Raw genomic sequence first — 22,569 nt, 5'->3', positions numbered from 1 at the left:
GTCCTGTACCGCCCCTTAGCCTGTCAATCAATTTGAGCCCAACATGATAATTTCCTCTCCTAACCTACCCCTATCGAAGTTGGTTAGTGGACTTACTGTTTACTGATGTTTGAGATCTTTAGGAACAACATTTGGAACCACGCTCCTCGACATTAAAGGGTTTGGGTTACAACGACAGGCGCACATCATCAAAACACGGGGTTGTTGTTGCTAAGGCAGCACTACATACCCGTGCGGCGCTACTATGCAGACCCTGTTCTCTAAAAAGCCAGCTAGATGTATAAGGAGGTGTCGAGAATACGTCTAAACATCTGTTTAAACATTGTACTGCACATGTTGCAAGTGACATCTACTTCCCGTAACGAACACCGGCGGATATCTCTCTGGCTCGAACCCTGCTCACCTTGTTACCTACCCATTGTTGTCTGTTAATCAAATCCAAGGAGAATCATGTACTAGAAGAACAGCGGTTGTGCCATGAGTAGGTGGAACTGTAATTGTGATTAGTTCTAGGCAAGTGCCCGTCACGTGACACTGCCTCTTCGATCCCTGCACAAACATGGCGGCTTTCGGAGCGAGGTTTGAAAGTGAAAAGAGTATTGAGGAGAAGAAGGAGGCCAGGCGCAGCGAGAGAGAGCGTGAGCTGCAGAGAGTAAGTAACTTACACTTCCAGAGCAGCTTAGTAACCAATGCGGCGGAGGCCCAAAGGAAGCGGAATACAATAAAGCAAGGTTTTCAGCAAGCCTAAATATGGCAAGCAGTGCTCAGCTTGTGTTAGCTGTTTTCATTCTGCGTATTGTGAGCCACCTTGTATACGAAAGAATGAAGGAAGAATACTGGGTCACTTATCCACGTTTCCCAGGTCCGTACACGACTGGCTGCGCCAAACGAAGTGAACTTGGAGTTTTGTTTATTCCAAGAAAAATCGGGACTACAAGTCCCAGAATTCAAAGGCAAAACCCCTGGCCTGGAGCAGCTAGCTCATCGCGCAAGGACCTGAGAAACTTGGCAGCTATGCTTTACGGTTACAGGCTCTATGCTTATGTAAAGTTTGTAGTACACAAATGCAGATATGTAGTACCCCTGACGTTGCTGTCAAGTTTTTAGACTGCTTACTTGTGCCATTTCTAAGTTTTCAGTGTACTTACGTGTGACACTTCGTCGCCTCAGGTGTGATACATAGGGTGACACTACAGCGAATAGTGACAAGTAATTAGGTCTTGTGCACATACAGAACGTGGGCTTTGTACGAGTGGCTGTCTGATGAGCAATGCATCAGTCGCTCTATAGACACTGTATTATAAATAACGATGGGATTGAATTCAATTTTACATCTTCAGACATAGGTGTTTCACACGTAAATATTTCTCAATGGAATTAAATTGGCTTTGGAGAAAATATCTGGACCTACCAAATATTACTGTGTCACACTCTTTCTGAGAAGTTTGTTTTTCATTCAGATCTTGGCCCCAGTCAAGACCCCCTGCTTTCAACACAAGGAGTAGTAACTCTTAACTGCTGCCTTTAAAGAAGCATTATGCCACGCCAAATAGGAGTGGTGGTTTGCTGCTCTAGTGGATAGCTGCCAAACGTAACCCTGTCCCCATGATTGTGACATCTTTAGCCAGTAGTGGCATTTTATCTACCAGCATAATGTATTATGGAACTTGTAGTTGTATATTTTATATTGGCAGTTGGCATATACTCGCTGAAACTGCCTTGCAATCTTTTCAGCCTACATAATGTGTTACTATAATGCCAAGAAGCAGTTGAGGGGACTGTAGCAGCCGCTAAACGCATTTTAAGAACAGCCCGATTTCACAGCTGCCTTATTGTCCACAACTACCTCTTCTAATATTGTTCTTTTTATACACAATCAAATGAGCAATTAATCTGTTTGTGTTAGCTGGGTTGAATACGTTATTTCTCTTAAAACTAGGCTGAACCTATTTATGCAGTCTGTTTCTTACGCTCTGGTATGACCATCAGTTACCCTAAGCCATGGGCGTAGGAAGTGTGGGGGACGCGGGGGATATATCCCCCCCAGATTTTGGAGTGGGGGGGACACGGGGGACAAGGGTGGGGGGGACGAGGGGACAAAGGAATTTCCCCTCTCCCTTCTGTTATCGCAGGGCCATTAGCACGCGAAAGCGCTACCTAATGGCCCTGCACTTGACCTGCCTGGAGTCAGAGGCCACCCGCCCTCTGCCTTTTGTTATGCTGCAGGAAGGCTCAGCCGTTCTGGGAAGGGCAGAGAATGGAGAAAAAATAAACGCTGTCTCTTTTCCTTCGTGGCAAGGACCGTGTCCACTACTCCTGATCTGCCTCTGGCGGCTGCCCTCCTCTCTTTATTCCTCCATCTCTTTCTGCCTCCGTCTCGCTCCTGCTTACGTGCTGATTTCAAGAGGCAGCTCTTAAGGTACTCTCTCTTGCCTCTCCTTTTCTTTATTTGTTCCCCTGTGAAATTGATCCAAAAAAGGCTGAACACTTTGGCTGTAAATGTCCTCATTTTCTGACCGTTTTCTATTGAAAAGAAAAACCGCGGAATGGAGAGAAAAAATAGTTAAATACCTAAATAAAGCAATACAGAGTGGACAGCAGACAGGCCAGACTGTTATTTACACCCACACACATTAGCGCCACTTTACAGAGTTTGCCAGTGAAAGCGCTACTTTCTTTTTATCTTCTTTCTTTGAACAACATTGGTCTCATTACTATATGAATGTAAATAACAATAAAGCATACATGCAAACTGTGACTACATGCCTGCTTTTCTCAATATTTCACTTCGAAAGTATGCAATTGTACTTGTTTAACGGGTGGTGATTTGTATAGGGTCACTGGAAAGTGCACAAGGTTGTCCCTGTCCCCCCCAGAATTTTAGTGTCTCCTACGCCCCTGCCCTAAGCAATTTCTCAGGGGTAACGTTGACTGGGTAACCAGTACTGCCACCACTATAGTCAGCCAGGAGGCACACAAAGCAATTATTCTTACCTGTGTATGTCCCCGTGTCAGTAGCGCAATCGAGCACCAGCCTCATCAACCGAGAGTTTAACCCCTCTCTGATGCAGCCTCTTTTCCACTCACAATCGAGTGTGTGACGCCTGCCATGTCAGTCCTTCAGTGACTGAAACAAAGTTTCTGTTCAGCAGTTCTGTCAATGGCAAACAAGGCCCTGTCTGTGCCAGTCAGTGAAATGCACATGCATACTAATTCTAGGGACTGTGCAGTTTAATGTTCCGAGGTGGGTGGGCGTGGCACTCAGCATCATGCCCCTGCGTGTGTGCTGATACCAATTCCAGGACGGGATAGATTAGAGAAGCTAAATTATAATCGGGGGCAATGGAATTATGTGGCAGGGAAAGGCCAAATTATGTGGCAGTGCTGAGTAAATTATGCAGCAAACACAGAAAAATTATGCAGCACATTTTATGATAGTAATATTTAATTATATTGTCATTAGGTCGAGCCTGGGCAACGCATGCACTACTCTGCGAGGCATGCTGTATTGAGGTAGGGACTTGAAGCTCCGCCCACATTTATCATTGGCTTGTGTTATTTCCACTGTAAACTGTGGCTGTTCATTGATCAAAAGGCTTATTAGTCCCTCCTTAGTATTGCAGTGTCTCATTTTGTAACCTCCCATGGCAACACCCCCTATTACGTGTGTTGTTGCTTGGTAGGCTTTAATTACTGCCTCCAAGCACTATTTTCTCAAATAGCTTTGTCCTGCCTGCTGTTGCAGACAGGACACACTCTGTCCTAACACTTAAAAAAAAAAGTATACCACACATTTGCAATGCAGTTGGTTTGTAATTGCGTGAGTTTAAGCTATTGGCATTGTAAATGACAATGCCTTTTATTTATCTGTTTTAAAAACAACACATAAATAAAAGGCATTGTCATTTACAATGCCAATAGCTCAAACTCTCATAAATATGAGACCTATTGCATTGCAAATACTTGCTTTTGCACTTGTTAACACTGCCTGGGCATTGCTTACTCCTCATTAGTACAATTTTAACACCCAAATATAGTAATGATCAACAGAAATTTGACCAGTGAAGCTTTGCAAAGGGCCTTCGACTGCTCGGCAACATGTCACTGTGCTTTTAGTAACTTTTGAACCGTTTGAGCTGCAAACATTTTTTGGATTAAAATCTGCAGATTATGCAGCAGATGACACATATGCAGAAGGGCTGCTTGACAGTTGACAATTTTTGGGGTCTCAAGCTTCCCTTCTTATAGCCTATTTCCAGACACTAAATGTTATTTAGAGTCTAAGTCTTTTCTTGGGGTCTGCTTCCTTTTGACATACTCGCTCCTCTGCCCTCTCTTCCTCCAGAAGGCAGTCTGTCAAAGCAGGAGCGACTCCAAAGCTGATAGCTCCACAACACAGGCCATGGGAGTGCCTAGGAGTTCATACCTTGATGTTAGCCACAGTGATATGTGTTTCAAAAGATTAGCCCTACTCTTTATGATTACCTCATCAGCCCCATCTCCTTCCTCAGATGTGCCCAGGGCCCTTTGTTGTGACCTCTCTCTGAATCAAAGAGCACTCTTTGAACTCTACTGGGGGAGCCTGGTCCTTTTTCTCCCCAGTGTGTCCCATTCAGCTAGCTGGAAAGGAATGCAGCAATCCACAAACCTGTCTAGGGGGTCATTCCTCCACCTCCTCTCCTCATGTTTCATCATGCAGCCCTGGAGCTCCCAAAATGGAACCCAGAGTCAGCCAAGTATAGTACCACTTGCAGGCACACATACACCCAGCACATGCATATAACATGCACACACTTCACAGCACTGCATTTGTCCTATTTTGTACCATTCACAGGTACGCATGCACCCAGTACATGTACACATAATACACCCACTCTGTAGCACTACATCTTTAATGTGCTCTACCACTCTCATGCACACATACACCCACCACATGCATATGACATACTCACATTACACAGTACTGCGTTATTCCTGTATTGTACCATTTGCAAGCACACATTCACCCAGCACATGTACATCACACATATACCGATGTAGTCTAGGGGTGACAAACACACAGCAGTGGAACTTTAAATGATTGAAACTGTAGGCCTCACTCCAGTGACGCATGTAAAAAGCATTGCTAAATGCTTTAGGTTTCACTTATGTGATTAATAAGCTGTTTTTGTTGCAGGTTGGTGAATAGTTGTGCAATATAAGTTCATGAAAGTCTGTTCAATTGTTATGACTTGTTTCTGTCCTACTACTCACGTTGTTCCATGCACACATCGGTAGCTCATTTGATCCTCCTTTTTACTTTGAATTTTGCGTCTTGTTGCCCTGCATTTGTAATGCAGAAACCCTAAAAGTACAAGTATCGGAATGTAAAGAAGGAAGGGACTTAAAAGCTGTGTACCTCTTACATGAAACAACTGAAGAGTTTGGATAAACCCAAGCTTTATTGCCTGCACTTTGTAAAGTGCCTTGCTTTTGTCTCAAACTCATAGCTGCAGGGAGGGTAATAAACAGCTGTTATTTCAGCGTTTTCAGCTACTCACAAAATGCAGAGGTCACCCACATTTTAAAGTGTATATATGTGTTATTTCAATAACCTGTACCTACCCAAAAGGCAGTTGAGCATTATATGGGTTCATCGACAAGCATAAAGTAAACACTGATTGAACGGCAGCTGGTTTGTGGTTGGTTAATGAATTGTGATGTATTTTTCTTTGGTTGTACCTCTTTCTTAAATTAGACCAGCGTTAGGACGATTTTGTTCGATACAGGGATGTTGTTCTTTTGTGATACTCAAAGTACGGCCTAGGGCCCGCATGCAGCCCTCCTGACCTTTACATACAGCCCCCTGGTCAACAGCAGAACTAGGCTGATGTTAACTCAGATTGGCACTAACATTGAAAATATGATAAATAAACAGGTAAACATTTATTTGAAGGTAAATTAAAGTTATAGAAAGGAAGAAACTAGGGTGTCCTGCACCACTTACCTTTAGAAATAACTTTCATAATAAAGACACCTTGAAGCGTAAGTGCAAAAGTATGATAATGTCACTTCAAAATTCTAACGTTTATTTCACTAACATGCAGAACTGTTTCACCTTAGTACTTCAAATTATATCAGTGCATTGCAGAGTGGTTTTTAAAAGGAATAATTGTCAAACATGAATTTGGTAACATTCGTTCTTTGACTCCTCCACCCTGGCAACAATGCTAATATTGAACTAAGCGGTAAAACCGTTGTTCCGTGCACTCTTATGGTCCTATTATACATGAACAACATCATAGTTTATTAAATCAAACACTGGAGAAAGTTTTCTATGGCACACATTCTGAAGTCATGTATTTCAAGGTTCTCTTATATGTGATTATGAAGAAAGACAAGAGAAAGGGAAATAAAACAATTGCCTAGGATCACACAATTTGGTTCAGTGGAGAATCTAGGATTAATCCCAGGTTTTACGGTTTGACATTGTGCAGTTCTTCCATCAGATGTATATATGCTTCTGATAGGGATCAGGGTATCTAAAATATGCCCACTACCACGGATAGAGTAATCACACAGTTACACGCACATGCATTCATCATACGCTAGGGCCCATTTCACTAACACACGCTCAAATACTCTACCAGCAATAAACCTGTGGAAAGAAAACACCTAAACATACCCTGCATCGATATCAGGTCGATCAGATCTGGTTTTGTGACTGTCCTAATCAATAACATAATCTACACAACATATACAATAATGATCAGAAATATAAACCCAATAATTGACAATAAAGAAAATTCAACACCATGTTTAAAATTATATTGCTTTATCTAAAATTAGTCAAAGAAAATCAATCAGAATAAATCATTTCTCATATTTACCTATTCTAACTAAGTGTCAGAACGGGTCAGGACAAGTCTCTCGGTAAAGTCTCTCAAGACGAAGTCCTCAGCATCGATCCTCAGCAACGCAGATTCACGCGGCAAAGGCAAAATGGCAAGTGGCAAAGCCCTCCCTAAGCTAACATTTTTTATAGTAAAAATTACAATGGAAACACATAAAGTTTGCAATATACACTGAATCACTGAGCAGAGCGAGAAGGAAGAAATGTAACATTGCTACATCTGAAAATCTCCGCTCAAGAAAAGTCACAAGACGAAAACTACGGAACAGGAACCAAAAACTATTAAAGTATCCAATTTGTTCAACTTCCCTCGGCAGCCGAACCACAGTTCATTGTTCATTTCTAAAACTCCTTTGTTTCCCAAGGCTACCCTGGATGTTCCATTTCTTTTGGAGATCCTCCAAAACTGCTGCTGTCCTCATGGAAAGTTTTCATACAAGGACCATGGTCAGTCAACTTCAGGACCATTTCCAGCAGGGGTCTCCCTCGTCACGTCTTTCATTTTACAAATCACGGGCAGGCTTCAAAATTCAGCCATCTTAACACAGGCCTCCATAGGCCACAATAGACCATCTTAATTAAAGAGACAAAATAAACGTTACTACAGCATAGTGATTAAACAGTGTTAACCCCACTAATACCCTTATGTGTATGTATTTATCTAGCTTCTGCAACATAAAAAAAACATTAATTCAGACAGCGTTTTGTGCTCAAAATAAACAGCACAAAGCAACGTTTAAACATGGAAACCTGCACGTTATTTTTTAGAAAACAGAAACAGCACACGCATGCTAACCCTCATGTAACTTTCTCTTATGTTAAGACAAACGGATTGATTAATAAAAACACATTTGCACAAGACAAATAATTAATTGTTATTTATTAATAATTAATAAAACGCATAGACATACTAGAGCTTCAAAAAGCCCCTGAATTTTCTAAATGAAAACTCTGCTCCAGCAATCCCCCCTTTGGTGATTTTATCACCAAATAAACCCCCCCAAAAAAAAAAAAAAAATTTAGTGAAAATTTAGTCCCATTTTAGGAGAAATCAGAAATGTCTTTTCCCCTTACACAACATTAAACACCAGTCACTCTTTCATCATCCCTTTTTGTCTCTAAGTAAACACTCTCCCTCAATTCTTCTAGTTCAATTTCCTGAGGTTCTCTCTTCAACCTCTTGTTTTTCTTTTCCTTATTCAATTTCTTTCTCCCTCCCCTGTTTTTACAACACACACACACCAATCTTATTATTAATAAAGCCACAATTATACAAGACAAGGGAAACAATATTCCACCTATAATAGTACTACCTATCTTTGCAATAAAATCCTTAACAGCTATCATTTTATTAGCTATTTTAGTCCACAAACCCTCAGCTTCAAGTGGTACTAATTCTTCATGCAAATCAGTAATATTTCTGATATAGACCTTCAGGTCTTTACTTTCGTCAGGAATGTAAGTGCAACAATGTTGAACCTTCAATATTCCACAAACTCCACCCTCCTTGGCCAATAGAATATCAAGGGCAAGTCGATTTTGCATAGACATGGCACGTACGGCACTTAATTCCGTATTCACCAAAAGAAACCCTCCTGCGGTATCTGTTGATAAGCGATCAACCACTGTGGACAGTTTCCGAATTCCATAAGCATTTAAAGAAATTCCCACTGCTGGAATCAAAACCCCAAAAATATCACCCACAATTTCAGACCAAGTTTCTCTCTTAAAACGTGTTAATAAGTTAATATCTTCTACATCTCTTATTTTATCTGTATGAAAAATCTTAGGAAAAACCAGGCCCACATAACATGTGCCATACCAATGGTCAGGCAACTTGTAATAAGCCTTGTTCCCACAAACATAGTACACTCCTGGAAAAATTGTATCTTCTCCACCTCTGAAACCCCAACCTGTCGCAACGAAGTATGTATCATGGCACTCACTAGTCCCCACAAAATATGTATCATATTGGGATTTCCTTCTGGTAATACAAAGTTTACCCTTCTGCGGTGCATCTAGAGCTAAAGTTGGAGTAGCCCCATTCTTCAACTCTTTTCCCATTTCAATGTCCCAAATTGTCTCACTCACTTCATATTTTCCCGCTTTCTCATGCATGTTCACTCTCCTTTCCTCTACCATATCCAGGAAAGCTTTCTCCTCTTCTTTCAAACTGCAAGTTAAATTATTCTTAAAAATGTAATCTAATGTTAATCCTTTTTCTTCAATAAAAATCTCACCAAAAGTGTTAGCTTCTTTAGCTGGATTCAGCTCTTTGTTCATTGGCAAGTGCCCAAAAATACTATCTCTGTTAGACATCTTATAATCTATTTTCCCTAACAAATAAAAAACACTACTTAAAATACTACAAGAAATACCATATGTAGCTGGTAAATGGTGATAAGTAACACCCTCTGAAACGGATGCAGGTAATTGCATACAGACGTAGCAATCCCTTACTTCCATTGTCTTCACATATTCATATAACAGTTTCGAAAAAACATTACTAGAAAAATTATTAATCGACCTATCTTTGTGTATGTAACTACTACTTCTAATTGGAACTACTTTTTGTGAATTCTTTTCTACATTTGTCACATTCTCTGTATGCATCTCAAACTCTACTTTTAAAGTAACTAATAAAACTAAAACACCCCATAGAAGCATTAATAATCCAGTACAACAGCAGCACATCCTACACCACCTCTTAAAGAAGGCACATCTATTTCTATTATCCTCTATGTTAGCCATTTTAGTTTAGCCTCTACTACTCCACTACTGTTTAAACTTCTTCAATTCTTCAGCAATTCTTCAGCTTTCAGTTTATCCAAATGATCTCTTCGTTCACTTGATCCAAGTGAATCCTTCTTTCACTCAGTTTGGATACTTGTCATTCTTCACTTCAATTTCTTCAACATCAAATTGTATCAGATCTCCAACATCAAAATCCTCAGTACTCGACTCTTCTCCAATGTCAGTCAAAAGTACTTTCAGAATTTCACCAGTATCTTCCTCAACCACTTCTCTCAAGACCACTTCCGGATTATCTCGAGTCACTGTTTCTTCTTTTCCTCCTTCAGACAGTGCCACATAAGACCATTCCGGTGATCTGTTCTTTTGGTTGGGTCTTCTTACTCTTTTTATTTCCACTGGTTCGTTTGACTCCTTTGATTCTTCTCCTTCAGCTTTTGAACTTTGACTCAAAACTTCATTCACTTGTTCAGCTTTTGATGAATTTGCTCTTATTACTCTGTATCTCAGCCTCTTAACTCTGTTGTTAGGCCAACGGTCTCCTTTTAACACCTTCTTCGGCTTTATTTCTTTATTACTTCTTTCTCCAATCCAAGTTCTCTTTCTCAGAACTCGACCCTCTGTTTGTTCATCCTCATCATCTGTTTCAAGTGCCTCTTGTTTCCGTTTTCCAGCAGTTTTCTTCTTCTCCACAGATTTTTTCACCACTGTTTGAGACTTCCCTACTCCTGTCCCTCCTCGGGTCTCCGACACGCAATCTTCTTGCTGTCTACTTGTCCCTTCACCTAGCTCCTCATGAATGTTCCCTACACCTCCTCGGGGGTCTTCCGCAATCTCTCTATCTTCTTCTGACCCTACTTCTTCAAATATAATCTCAAGTGGTTCTTCAATCTCCTCCTCTTCTGATTCAGGAGTAATCTCTATGTGATTTTTCTTTTCTTTTCTTTTTCCTTCACTGCTGTTTGAAACTTCAGGCTCTCTTACAGAATCTGATCTTCTCTCTGATACTCGCAGTGATTCTCTTGAAGCTCTCTCTGCTTCTTTTCTCACTGATTCCGTATCTTCAGTATCTTCACCATCACTGGAATCTGACTCTTCAAAATACTCTTTACCAGTCCCTTCTTTTGGGTTTGGAACTCTCAGAGTATGACTTGCATGTACCCAGTGCTTCACTCCAGCACACTTTACTGCAGTCGTCGTAGTCAGAATAACTTGTCTTGGCCTTCCCCACCTTGGAATCAAGCAATTTCTTCTTCTGTGCACCTTAATCCTCACCCAGTCTCCTGGACTCAGATCATGGGCTTGCTTCTTCTCAAGTGTGGTAGCTTCTTCTCCAACCTGGTGAAACACAGAATGAACTGCGTCAGCCAGGCCTTTACAGTAATCCAAAATCATGTCATCAGTTATTGTCACCAACTTATTGACAGGCACGAATGCATGGCGCATAGCACGTCCCATGATTATCTCGTGCGGACTCAAACCAGTAGTTCTATCTGGAGTAGATCTCATTGTCATCAGAACTAGAGGCAAAACATCTGGCCATTTCATGCCAGTGGCTAAGCACATCTTTCCAATCCTATTCTTGATCGTGCCATTAATCTGCTCAACCACACCAGAAGCCTCTGGTCGGTATGCACAATGTAGCTTCTGCTGTATTTTCAATGCTTCACAAATCAAACCCATGAGCTCATTTTGAAAATGTCTACCTCTATCAGACTCAACTGTAACTGGAAACCCGTACCTAGGAATCAACTCCCTCAACAGTAATTTTGCCACTGTTAATCCATCATTTCTTCTAGTCGGGTAAGCTTCCACCCACCTTGAAAACAAACAAACTACCACTAGAACATACCTCAGTCTGTTCACTTGGGGCATCTCAATGAAATTAATCTGCATTCTTGTAAAAGGACCTCCTTCTCTGCCTATTGTTCCCAGACTCACCACTGTCTTTTTCCCAGTGTTAAATTGCTGACAAATTAAACACCTCTGACAGATGCTTTCTGCAATTGTCCTGAACTTTGCATTGTACCAGGTTTGTTTGAACGACCTAACCATCGCATCTCTCCCCAAATGTCCCTGGCCATGATACATCCTTGCCATTGACGACAAGATTGAGTTGGGCATTACTGGTCTACCATCTCTGTAGACCCAAACATGGTCTGTTTCTCTTGGAGCACATCCTGCCTTAATCCAATCTTGTTTCTCTTCCTCTCCTGCCCCATCTTGCAACTGTTTCACTTCATCCCAGGTCTCTAGGACATTAGTAAACATCACAGATAGAAAAGACATTTCCCCTTCTCTGTCCCTATTAATGGACTGATTTGTCTTGGCGCAGTATTGCGCAACATCATTGGCGTACCTGTTTCCAATCGTTATGAAATCCTCCCCCTGACCATGGGCAGCACACTTTACAACTGCTAACTCTTTAGGCAGCTGTATCGCCTCAAGCAATTTTCCAATCATTTCAGCATTCTTTATTGGAGTTCCACTCGATGTCAAGAAACCTCTTTGTAGCCAAAGTTGGCCAAAATCATGCACAACTCCAAATCCATACTGACTATCAGTCAACACAGTCGTCCTCAAATCTTTCCCAATCTCACAAGCTTTTGTCAATGCCACCAATTCAGCAACTTGCGCAGATTTTACTCCTTTCAATGGTGATGCTTCCATGACCTCTGAAACTTTGCATACCGCATATGCTGCACATAGCACACCATCATCATTCCTCAAGCATGATCCATCCACAAACAACACATGATCACTCTCATTCAATGGAAGATCCCTTATGTCTGGTCTTGGTTTTGTACAGTACTTAAGCACATCCAAACAATCATGATCATCTTCCATTTTCACACCCACATTTTCAATGTCTGGCAAAAGCGTCGCTGGATTCACATTCACACATCTCTCGAGAGTCACATTTGATGCTCCCAGAATCACTTTTTCATATTTGGTCAAACGACTATGTGACATGTACTGAGTTCTGCTTCTTGTCAAAAGAATTGCCACATTGTGAGGTACGAATACCCTTACAGGATATCCCATTATGATTCCTTCACTTTGTTCCAGACTCCTGCATGTTGCAGCCACAGATTTCAGACAACCTGGTAAACCCACAGCTACAGGGTCAAGTGTTGATGAGAAGTACGCAATAGGCCTTCTCAATTGTCCATGTTTCTGGATTAACACTGAAAGTGCACATCCATTTCTCTCACTACAGTACAGCTCAAATTCTTTCTCATAGTCAGGCATACCCAAAGCTGGAGCCTCACACATTTTACTTTTAAGCTCTTCAAATGCTGCCAATTGTTCTGCATCCAGATCTAATGGATCCGTCATTTCACTTTTTGTCAATTTAATCAGTGGCTTTGCTATCAGCGAAAAATTAATTATCCACTGACGACAATATCCCACCATACCCAAGAACATTCTCACTTCTCTCTGGGTCTTTGGAGCTTTCATTTCTCTGATTATTCTGATCCTGTCAGTAGTTACTTTTCTCAGACCTTTTTCAATATTATGTCCAAGATAATGCACCTCTTTCTTGCAAAATTGCAATTTGGCTGGAGATACCTTTAACCCTCCATCTGCCAGATGATTCAGTAAAGCTATGGTCTCCACTTCACAAGCTTCACGTGTCTTTGATGCCACCAATAGGTCATCAATGTACTGCACTAGTACTGAACTTTCGGGCATAATCAAACTCTCCAACGATTTCTTCAATAACTGATTGAATATCGAAGGACTCTCCGTATACCCCTGTGGGATACGACACCATGCTAAAATACGCTGGCCAAACCTAAATGCAAAAATCGGCTGGCTGTCATGATGCAATGGAATTGAAAAGAACGCATGACACAAATCAATCACTGTATACCACTCAGCATCATGTGGAATTTGATACAGAATCACTGATGGATTTGGCACAATAGGACAACATGCCACCACAATTTGATTAACTTTTCTCAGATCTTGCACAATCCTAAATTTGCCATTGGGCTTTTTCAGTCCCATTATCGGTGAATTACACGGACTACTCAGTAGTTCTCTCAGAACTCCTTGCTGAATCATTTTCTCAATTATAGGAGTTATCCCTTCAATTATTTCTGGTGTCATTTTGTACTGAGGAATGTTAGGATATGTAATTCCCTCTTTCACTGCAATTTTCACTGGATCTACATTATTCATCAATCCCACATCCTCTCCAGTAAAATCCCAAACTGCTCTTTTCACTGTGTCTCTCAGCTCTTGAGGCAAATCCTCCGGATTAAACACAGCAAATGCACCAATTAACTCACTTTCTCTATTTTCTAGAGTCATTCGGTAGAAAACATCATCATCTGGTGTCTCAAAAGCTATTCCATCTGGTGTACAAAAAATTGTGCAGTTCATCTTACACAATAGGTCCCTACCTAACAGGTTCACTGGACTCGTGTCACAGACAATAAATCTGTGCATGTCTGAAAATTTCCCTATCTGTACTCTTACTGGTTCAGTAAGACGTGTTCTGATTTGTGTATTAGCTACACCAACTACTTGGATTGCTTCATCCGAGAGAGGAAGATTTCTAACATCTGTTGACCTGACAGTTGATCTTGTCGCACCTGTGTCTACCAAAAAAGTAACACTCTCCTCATTTATTTTCCCATCCACAAATGGTCCTGCCTGGTCTATTTCTAGAGTTGCACCAAGTATGCACTCTTCCTCCTCTCTTCGGCACCGTCAATAATCACCCTCAGACTCACTCCCTTCACTCTTTAACAAGTACTGCTGTACTTTGTTAGAACGTCTTGGTTTGTTTACCTGTTCATCATTGTAGAATCCTGAATCCTGATTATACTTTTGTAACCCTCTATTCTGCGGCAAGGGCGGTTTTGGCTCTTGACTCTGCTGTCTCACAACTTTCTGTTGTTGCTGTTGTTGATTATTTCCTTCGTTCTGGTTCTGCACCTGTTGATTTAAAGATTTACTCTCATTACTCACTAATGGTGGATTAGGACATTCAGATCTCCAATGTCCCAGTTGGCCACAGTTGTGACAAGGGAACTTTTTCTTCGCTTCCTCAAGACTTCCTTTCCCTTTTCCTGCATATCTGGGTCTATTTCCTGCATTATTTCCTGGATTATTCGCCTGTTCCACTAACTGTGCTTCCTGTCTCTCCGCAACTTTCACTTGTGCCCACATTGCTTTCTCTTTCAGCTTTCTTTGTTTTGCTTCAATTTCATCACTGAAGTATTTTGCATGTCTCAGGATCTCATCTACTTTCTTACTCTGCCAATCCACTGTGTGTTCACGAATTCTCTCACCAATTTCAGGTCTAAGGCCATATACAAATCTGTATACAAAATGACTCCAATCTTTGTCACCCAGGTGTTCATCTCCACTGAATTGTTTAAATGCCAGTATCAGCCTCTCGTAAAAAGCATGAACTGATTCTTTTGCTTCCTGTTGTGTTCGATCTATCTTAACCCAGTCTGTCTCTTTTGGAGGAACTTTACTCTTCAGGTATACCATCACCTGATCATATTTTCTCATTACTTCTGGATCTGGTGCCCCTGTTCTTGAGTCTCTTGGATATTCCTCAGTAGGCCAACTCACAACTATTTTACACTCAGTCCACAAGTCTGCTGGAACAATTATATCAAACAGACTATTCAGGTCAACCCACAGCACTTTTGACAATTTCACAAACCTATCTACCTGCCTATACCACTCGACGGGCTTTTCTCTCAATCGAGGGAAATCATTCGTAAATGATAAAATATCCTGTCTGGTCCATGGAACATGTACATATCCTCCTCCAGGTATTTCTCTCATAGGATAATTATCCACTGGTTTCTCCTTTTCTCTCACTGGAAATGCTGAATAAGTTGCTCTATCTTCAGTCTCATCTCTTTTCTTATACCACCTATCCTTCCACTTTTCAACATCACCCCATCTTCGCAATAATGCCACCATTTCTTTAATCTGTCCTGTTCTACCAGAAGCATTCAAATTTTCAATGTCCTTCTCTGTAAAATCCATCCTGTAGGTTTTCTGTAAAGCCTTTACTTTATCAATGTCAACTCCCAGCTCATTTGCTATTGTTCTCAGCCTGTCATGTGTATGTCTTGCTCTCCAGGTAATACTTTTACACATAAACATCAGCTCACCATCATGATGACTCTTCAGGATTTCTGTTGGAACTGTTCCTGTCACAAGCTCTTCTAATTCTATACGTAACCTAGCCACATCAATAACTTGTGAATCCTTATCCTTTTTCTGAAGAACCTTCATCCAATCATTCAAATCATCAACTGTTATTTCAGCAGTTTTTCTCACTGGAACCACTCTCTTCTGCGGTTCTAAAATTGGCATCCCTGAACAACTAGGTTCACTAGCATCCAATAGTTCACTACATGTGTCATGTCTGGTTTGTCTCAGGTCATTTCTTTCTGTTCTTTTATCTGAATCTCCTGAAGGACCAACTGAATTTGTCAAATTATTCCCAACATATGGAATCACCAGTCCATTTTCACCTGTCTTCTGTTTGTCAAACACGGGCATAACCGGACCTATAGTTACAGGCACCGTAACAGCTTCCAGATTCTTCGTTAATTCCCTAATTTTCTCAGTCAGTTCTGTTGTCGTTTTTGCTAATTTTCTGGCATTTTCCTCACTACTTCGATTCTCTCTCTCCCTGAAAGAACTACTACTTCTTGATTCAGGTGTCACTTTTTCTTTCTCAATAATACAGACTGTATCTCTTATCGGAGAAACAACTGGTGTACTCTCATCTGGTTCTGGCCTATATGGAGGTGGTCTCTTGTAAATCATGTCATTTAAGACCTCATCATCATACTCATTAACTCCAACTGCTCCTTCTTCAATTGTTCTCATAGGATATAATCCCTCTGACATATTAACATCTCGCCATCTTTTCATCCGATCATGATGTGTTTCACGATCATGTCTCCTCCCAAACATATTCCTGTAGTACCCTCCAGATCTTTGCTTTTCTCGCTCATGAACTTCCTCTTCCCATTCCACTAAAGCCTCGAACTGTGTAGGTCTTGGCTTCGGGTCCAGACATACCATCTTTTCCCGTAAATTTCTCAACACGGCCAAATTAAATGAACCATGTTCTGGAAATGCTAGAACACCATCTTCTTTAGTATACCTAACCCAATTCTGCAACCATATACAGGTATGGTATCCATATTTCGCAACCATGAAGGATGCAGGTGTTTTCGCTGGAGGTAGCAACTCACCCTCTCTCGTTTTAACCTCTTTATCCTTGCTAAACCACTTTTTAACTTTCCCAAAGAATGTTTTTTTCTTTTTCTCTTCTTGGTAATACATTTTAGCACTTACCAAAACTCTCTACTCTCTCCGTATTATAAATATACAATACGAGCTTCTCAACCAATAGCAGCGCGACTCACACTAACGCACCAATCCTGGAGCGTTTACGTCACTAAACAGCTCTTCCAATCCCTGCGCGGCTCACACTAACGCACCAATCCTAGCGCGAACCCTATTCTGATCCACTATCCAATCAGAGCGCGGACTTTCTGACGTCAACAGTCGCTGCAGTCGCTTGTCTCCTGTCTTCTGTCACTCGTCTACCCCTCCTTTACAAAATCTCTCAGTAGACTTCGTGTCAAGATTTCTACAAAATCTATTAGTTACAACATAAAAACATCTCCATTGTCTGCTTCGCTAACCACAGAATAGTAAAAGAGAGTCTATTTCCTTTCATTGACACAGTAGCACTTCTTCTACTCTGCCCTACTAACATACATTCATTAACTGTTTCCTCTAGGACTTATCCAAAGAGTCTTACAATCAACTAAATGTACAAACATTCACGCACATTCATACAAGAAAAATATAGTACATGCACACAGAATCCTGCTTCCCGAGAACAGCACACAATCTGTCCCACTACAGAATTATAACATACATTAACTAAGCAACTTTGCCCAGTTCCTCAAACAAGCTCAGAGAATACCTATTACTCCTCCCGCAATAAGCTTTAACGGAAATCCTTACGGATCCCTGGGACTTAAGACCAGAGTTTCACAGATAACCTTCACTACGATACACACTCCTTATATACCAGAAATATATTCTAATAGTAACATACAACAATGTCACTGATTCCGAATCCAGACAATGTGAACGCGCAACTTCATTTGTCACACGTTATTCCTTACAATCCCGTCTTTCCCGAGAGCAGCATATACCTTCCTCTGCCCTACTACGGAACTGCTACCACAGCTTCCAAGTTCCAGAAGCACTACATATAACTCAACATGACGACTTCAACATATAGTATTAGTACATATACCAATATCAACAAAATAAAATCAATAAGCTAATGTACAAGCAATCTTATCAGATCAAGACAACCATCAAAACCATCCTCTCTCTGCTACCAGGAAATTGATAGGGATCAGGGTATCTAAAATATGCCCACTACCACGGATAGAGTAATCACACAGTTACACGCACATGCATTCATCATACGCTAGGGCCCATTTCACTAACACACGCTCAAATACTCTACCAGCAATAAACCTGTGGAAAGAAAACACCTAAACATACCCTGCATCGATATCAGGTCGATCAGATCTGGTTTTGTGACTGTCCTAATCAATAACATAATCTACACAACATATACAATAATGATCAGAAATATAAACCCAATAATTGACAATAAAGAAAATTCAACACCATGTTTAAAATTATATTGCTTTATCTAAAATTAGTCAAAGAAAATCAATCAGAATAAATCATTTCTCATATTTACCTATTCTAACTAAGTGTCAGAACGGGTCAGGACAAGTCTCTCGGTAAAGTCTCTCAAGACGAAGTCCTCAGCATCGATCCTCAGCAACGCAGATTCACGCGGCAAAGGCAAAATGGCAAGTGGCAAAGCCCTCCCTAAGCTAACATTTTTTATAGTAAAAATTACAATGGAAACACACATAAAGTTTGCAATATACACTGAATCACTGAGCAGAGCGAGAAGGAAGAAATGTAACATTGCTACATCTGAAAATCTCCGCTCAGGAAAAGTCACAAGACGAAAACTACGGAACAGGAACCAAAAACTATTAAAGTATCCAATTTGTTCAACTACCCTCGGCAGCCGAACCACAGTTCATTGTTCATTTCTAAAACTCCTTTGTTTCCCAAGGCTACCCTGGATGTTCCATTTCTTTTGGAGATCCTCCAAAACTGCTGCTGTCCTCATGGAAAGTTTTCATACAAGGACCATGGTCAGTCAACTTCAGGACCATTTCCAGCAGGGGTCTCCCTCGTCACGTCTTTCATTTTACAAATCACGGGCAGGCTTCAAAATTCAGCCGTCTTAACACAGGCCTCCATAGGCCACAATAGACCATCTTAATTAAAGAGACAAAATAAACGTTACTACAGCATAGTGATTAAACAGTGTTAACCCCACTAATACCCTTATGTGTATGTATTTATCTAGCTTCTGCAACATAAAAAAACATTAATTCAGACAGCGTTTTGTGCTCAAAATAAACACAGCACACAGCAACGTTTAAACATGGAAACCTGCACGTTATTTTTTAGAAAACAGAAACAGCACACGCATGCTAACCCTCATGTAACTTTCTCTTATGTTAAGACAAACGGATTGATTAATAAAAACACATTTGCACAAGACAAATAATTAATTGTTATTTATTAATAATTAATAAAACGCATAGACCTACTAGAGCTTCAAAAAGCCCCTGAATTTTCTAAATGAAAACTCTGCTCCAGCACTTCACTTCCCCTCCACCCACCTTACCGCCAGCCCCCTCCCCCCAATTCCCAACCTCCACCCTGCTGGCATCAGTGCGGCCCTCGGCCACATCACTGACCAAACATTTTGGCCCCAGGCAAAATGTTTGTGAGTATCCATGTTCTAGATCCTCGGTGCCTGGAGATGGGAAACTTACTCCTCCCTCAATATACAGATGCAGGGAACTTCAGAATGCAAGAGTGTTGGATACCTCTCTAGAATCTGAGCTGGAATCGCCACCTGGTCCACCAACTGAAGAATTTACTTTGTTTGCAGTTGTGATGCACAGGGCAGCAGAGGTCCTTAACCTCTTCTCCTGCCCACTGTAGAAACAAGTCAAGCCTATTTGATCCCACTCACAAATTAATATGACCTGCCTTTCTCCTATCACCCGACATCCGAGCACTCGGGCAGGATGTACTTTAAAGCTACATACATGACTCTGTACTGACTCAAAGGGTGAAGGGGACAGGAATGTTGTTTTTTAACTTTCCAACTATGGGGGGGGGGGGGAGGGGGGATAGAATGTGAACCTAAATCGCTGCTGACTCAGGAATGAAATTCCAAACATAATGTTCATCTGTGACTGTGATGCATGTTTTGAAAAACCCCAATAAAATTTGTTTACAAAAAAAAAAAAAACAAAGTCCAGCCTATTTACAGAAATCTTTCATCCATGGCTGCCCTATACAGAATCTCTATTGCCCTTCGATGGGCCAAATAAATGAAACCATATTTAGATCTTGCAAACAGTTGACTTGTAGCTAGGCTCCACAGACTAGTCTCTGGTGAACCATCATTTCTCACGCAGTACCCTACTCCTAAACACCATGTGGTGCCAGTGTTGTCCAGCAAAGAAACCAAATCCCTTCTACTCCTTCGGACAGATAATGTAAACGTATTGATGCATTCTAGAAAAAAGTTGTTCTTTGCATTATGGACGCTGAACACGGTCTGCTTTCTGGGTAGATACACCGATGCACTGTGGGACCTGAAAAGCAGAATCTTGCTGGATGTTCAAGAGGACCACGCAGGATGTGTTCTGATAAGGTCCACCTTAATTTGATAGAGAGTTTAGAGAAAATGGCTTCTGTAAACTTAATGCTATGGTTCCCATCAATTTTCACTACTGCCTAACCAATGCTGCCTAATTAAGTTGCCCAAACTACCCTTCTTGCTTTCTGGAATGTAGCAGTAGGTCTCCCCATAGTAACTGTATGCCCCTGTCAGTTTTCCCCTAAATTCATCCTCTTTGCCTGGGTTATTCTCATTATAGGATGACTGGTGTTAGGAAGGGAAGTCGTAGGCTTTGTCTATTGCGTCATCAATTATTATGCTTAGGATTTGTTTTGGCGCTAAATGATCATCCTATTGGTAACAGCTTTACATGCGTTCTCAACATAATTTCTTACTTCCTTTCATTCTGGTCAATAGGAAATCTTGTTATGTGTCTGACTGAAATCCAAAATTGGATTACTTAGAGCTGGTTACAACTCTTAACTGGCAGAACATAGATTTTTGTCTTTTGAGCTACGGCAAGATACATATATTTCCTTTAAGTAGGTTCCGACCATTCGTCTTCAATTAACAGATTAAAACCATCCCCGTTGTAAAGAGCCTGCGAGGCTTAGTCTCGCAGAGGTATTGAGGGCAAGCAGTGGAAGTTTATTCTTGGAATCTGTCGGGTATGTAGTAGCATCTGTCGAGTATGTAGTAGCATCTATTTAATATGTTACAACTGTAGCCAGACCTCCAAAAATCATTAAATTTGCAGAGGAGCCTATGGATATGATTTTAGCCCTAGGTTTTGGATGCAGAACTGTAATTATTGGATATCTTGTTGAGTCAAATTGAAATGGTTTGTGTTACCACAGCGCAGGGTAGGGGGATTTTAATTCCAATTAAATGCGCATGTGCAGAAATGCAAGGGGTCATATCTTTTTTTTTTTTTTTAACAAGGTGAAAATGTTTATGTAAACATAATATACAGTTCATCTAAGGGCAACTAACTTTATCAACACAAATGATTCAACACATGATATGCTTACAGTGAGCTTGAACAAATTGAAGTAAATACAATTTCACCTGGAAATAGCCGCGACAAGATAGCTATTGCTGATTCTTACTAACATATGTTTTCAACTTCCGTAAAGAAACATCTTTGAAATATTTAGTCATCCATCCGCGATCTGCCCTGCGCAGGCGTCTGTTTTTTTTGGTTTCCTTTGCCCACAAATGGAGATATGCACTAAAAGGGTAATCTCTTTTTGCACCATGGCACAATGGAAGCAGAAGTGACGATCCACTGAGCTACCTCTCTGCATCTGCTCAACCTTGCCTTTTCCTGGGATACCACTGACCTGTCAAACAGGATGTGCCACAGTCTTCCTAATTCCTCCAGTAAGGATTAGATGACCTGAGTCTTCCTTTTATTGAGGATTAAATTCTGAGTCCCTTTTTGATTCCCCAATATTCAGAGTGCACACATACGAGTACCCTTAAATTAGATAATACCAGCACTTCTTATTTGTCATTCAGACACAACAGCGGCAGAAAACAAGAGCTAGTTATAAGATGCCTCCTCCATGCTTATTTAAATTATATCCCAAAGGGTAACAGGTTAACGGCTGCAAACAAGTGCCCTCTCTTGCAGTTAGACTACATTATACTTTAGTTTAACCATTTATTTTCAGCAAATTCAATGTGTTGCGTTGGTACAAGCCCACACCATATCTTAAGGTATAATAAAAAATGTGGAGATATATTATTTTTTAACAATTTAGCCTATATTAAATTGCAGTTCTCAAACAGACAAAAAAAATCCTGGAACGTTAACCAACAAAATGTTGTCCTGAATGCCTGGAGTCTGGCAGTATCAAATATGTGAGGGTTTTCCTAGGGAATGTTGTCTGCACAAACAATTCTGCCAAATTAGCGCATATATGGCAGAATCACTGACCGATATCAAGCTCCAGGATGACATGGAAAGTATAAAAAATCATATTTTCTAATTCTGTACGACTCAAGAAATCTACTGTTGCAAGCCGGGCCTCCCTTGCGTTGACTGGCTGGGAGAATGTGTTGAAATTAACACTGTATTGATGTTCAGCATTTAGTTCTAATT

General features: G+C 40.8%; 1 protein-coding gene and 1 long non-coding RNA gene across 2 annotated transcripts in view; one reads left to right on the top strand and one right to left on the bottom strand.

The window, feature by feature from the left end:
- Positions 1 to 548, bottom strand: part of LOC146801960 (uncharacterized) — a 31,508-nt gene extending 30,960 nt beyond the window's left edge. The window contains exon 1 of the long non-coding RNA XR_014967675.1: positions 416 to 548. This is a non-coding gene — a long non-coding RNA (uncharacterized LOC146801960). The remainder of the gene's footprint in view (positions 1 to 415) is intronic.
- CWF19L2 (CWF19 like cell cycle control factor 2) overlaps positions 13 to 22,569 on the top strand; it is a 926,849-nt gene continuing 904,292 nt past the window's right edge. Inside the window, exon 1 of the mRNA XM_085621485.1 lies at positions 13 to 652. Coding sequence (XP_085477611.1) covers positions 560 to 652 — 93 coding nt within the window. The 5' untranslated portion in view covers positions 13 to 559. The remainder of the gene's footprint in view (positions 653 to 22,569) is intronic.

The sequence above is a fragment of the Triturus cristatus genome, chromosome 8 (genome assembly GCF_964204655.1).
Source record: "Triturus cristatus chromosome 8, aTriCri1.1, whole genome shotgun sequence".
Lineage (NCBI taxonomy): Eukaryota > Metazoa > Chordata > Amphibia > Caudata > Salamandridae > Triturus > Triturus cristatus.
Note: the sequence above shows the minus strand (reverse complement) of the source record. Positions and strands in the feature narration are given on the sequence as shown.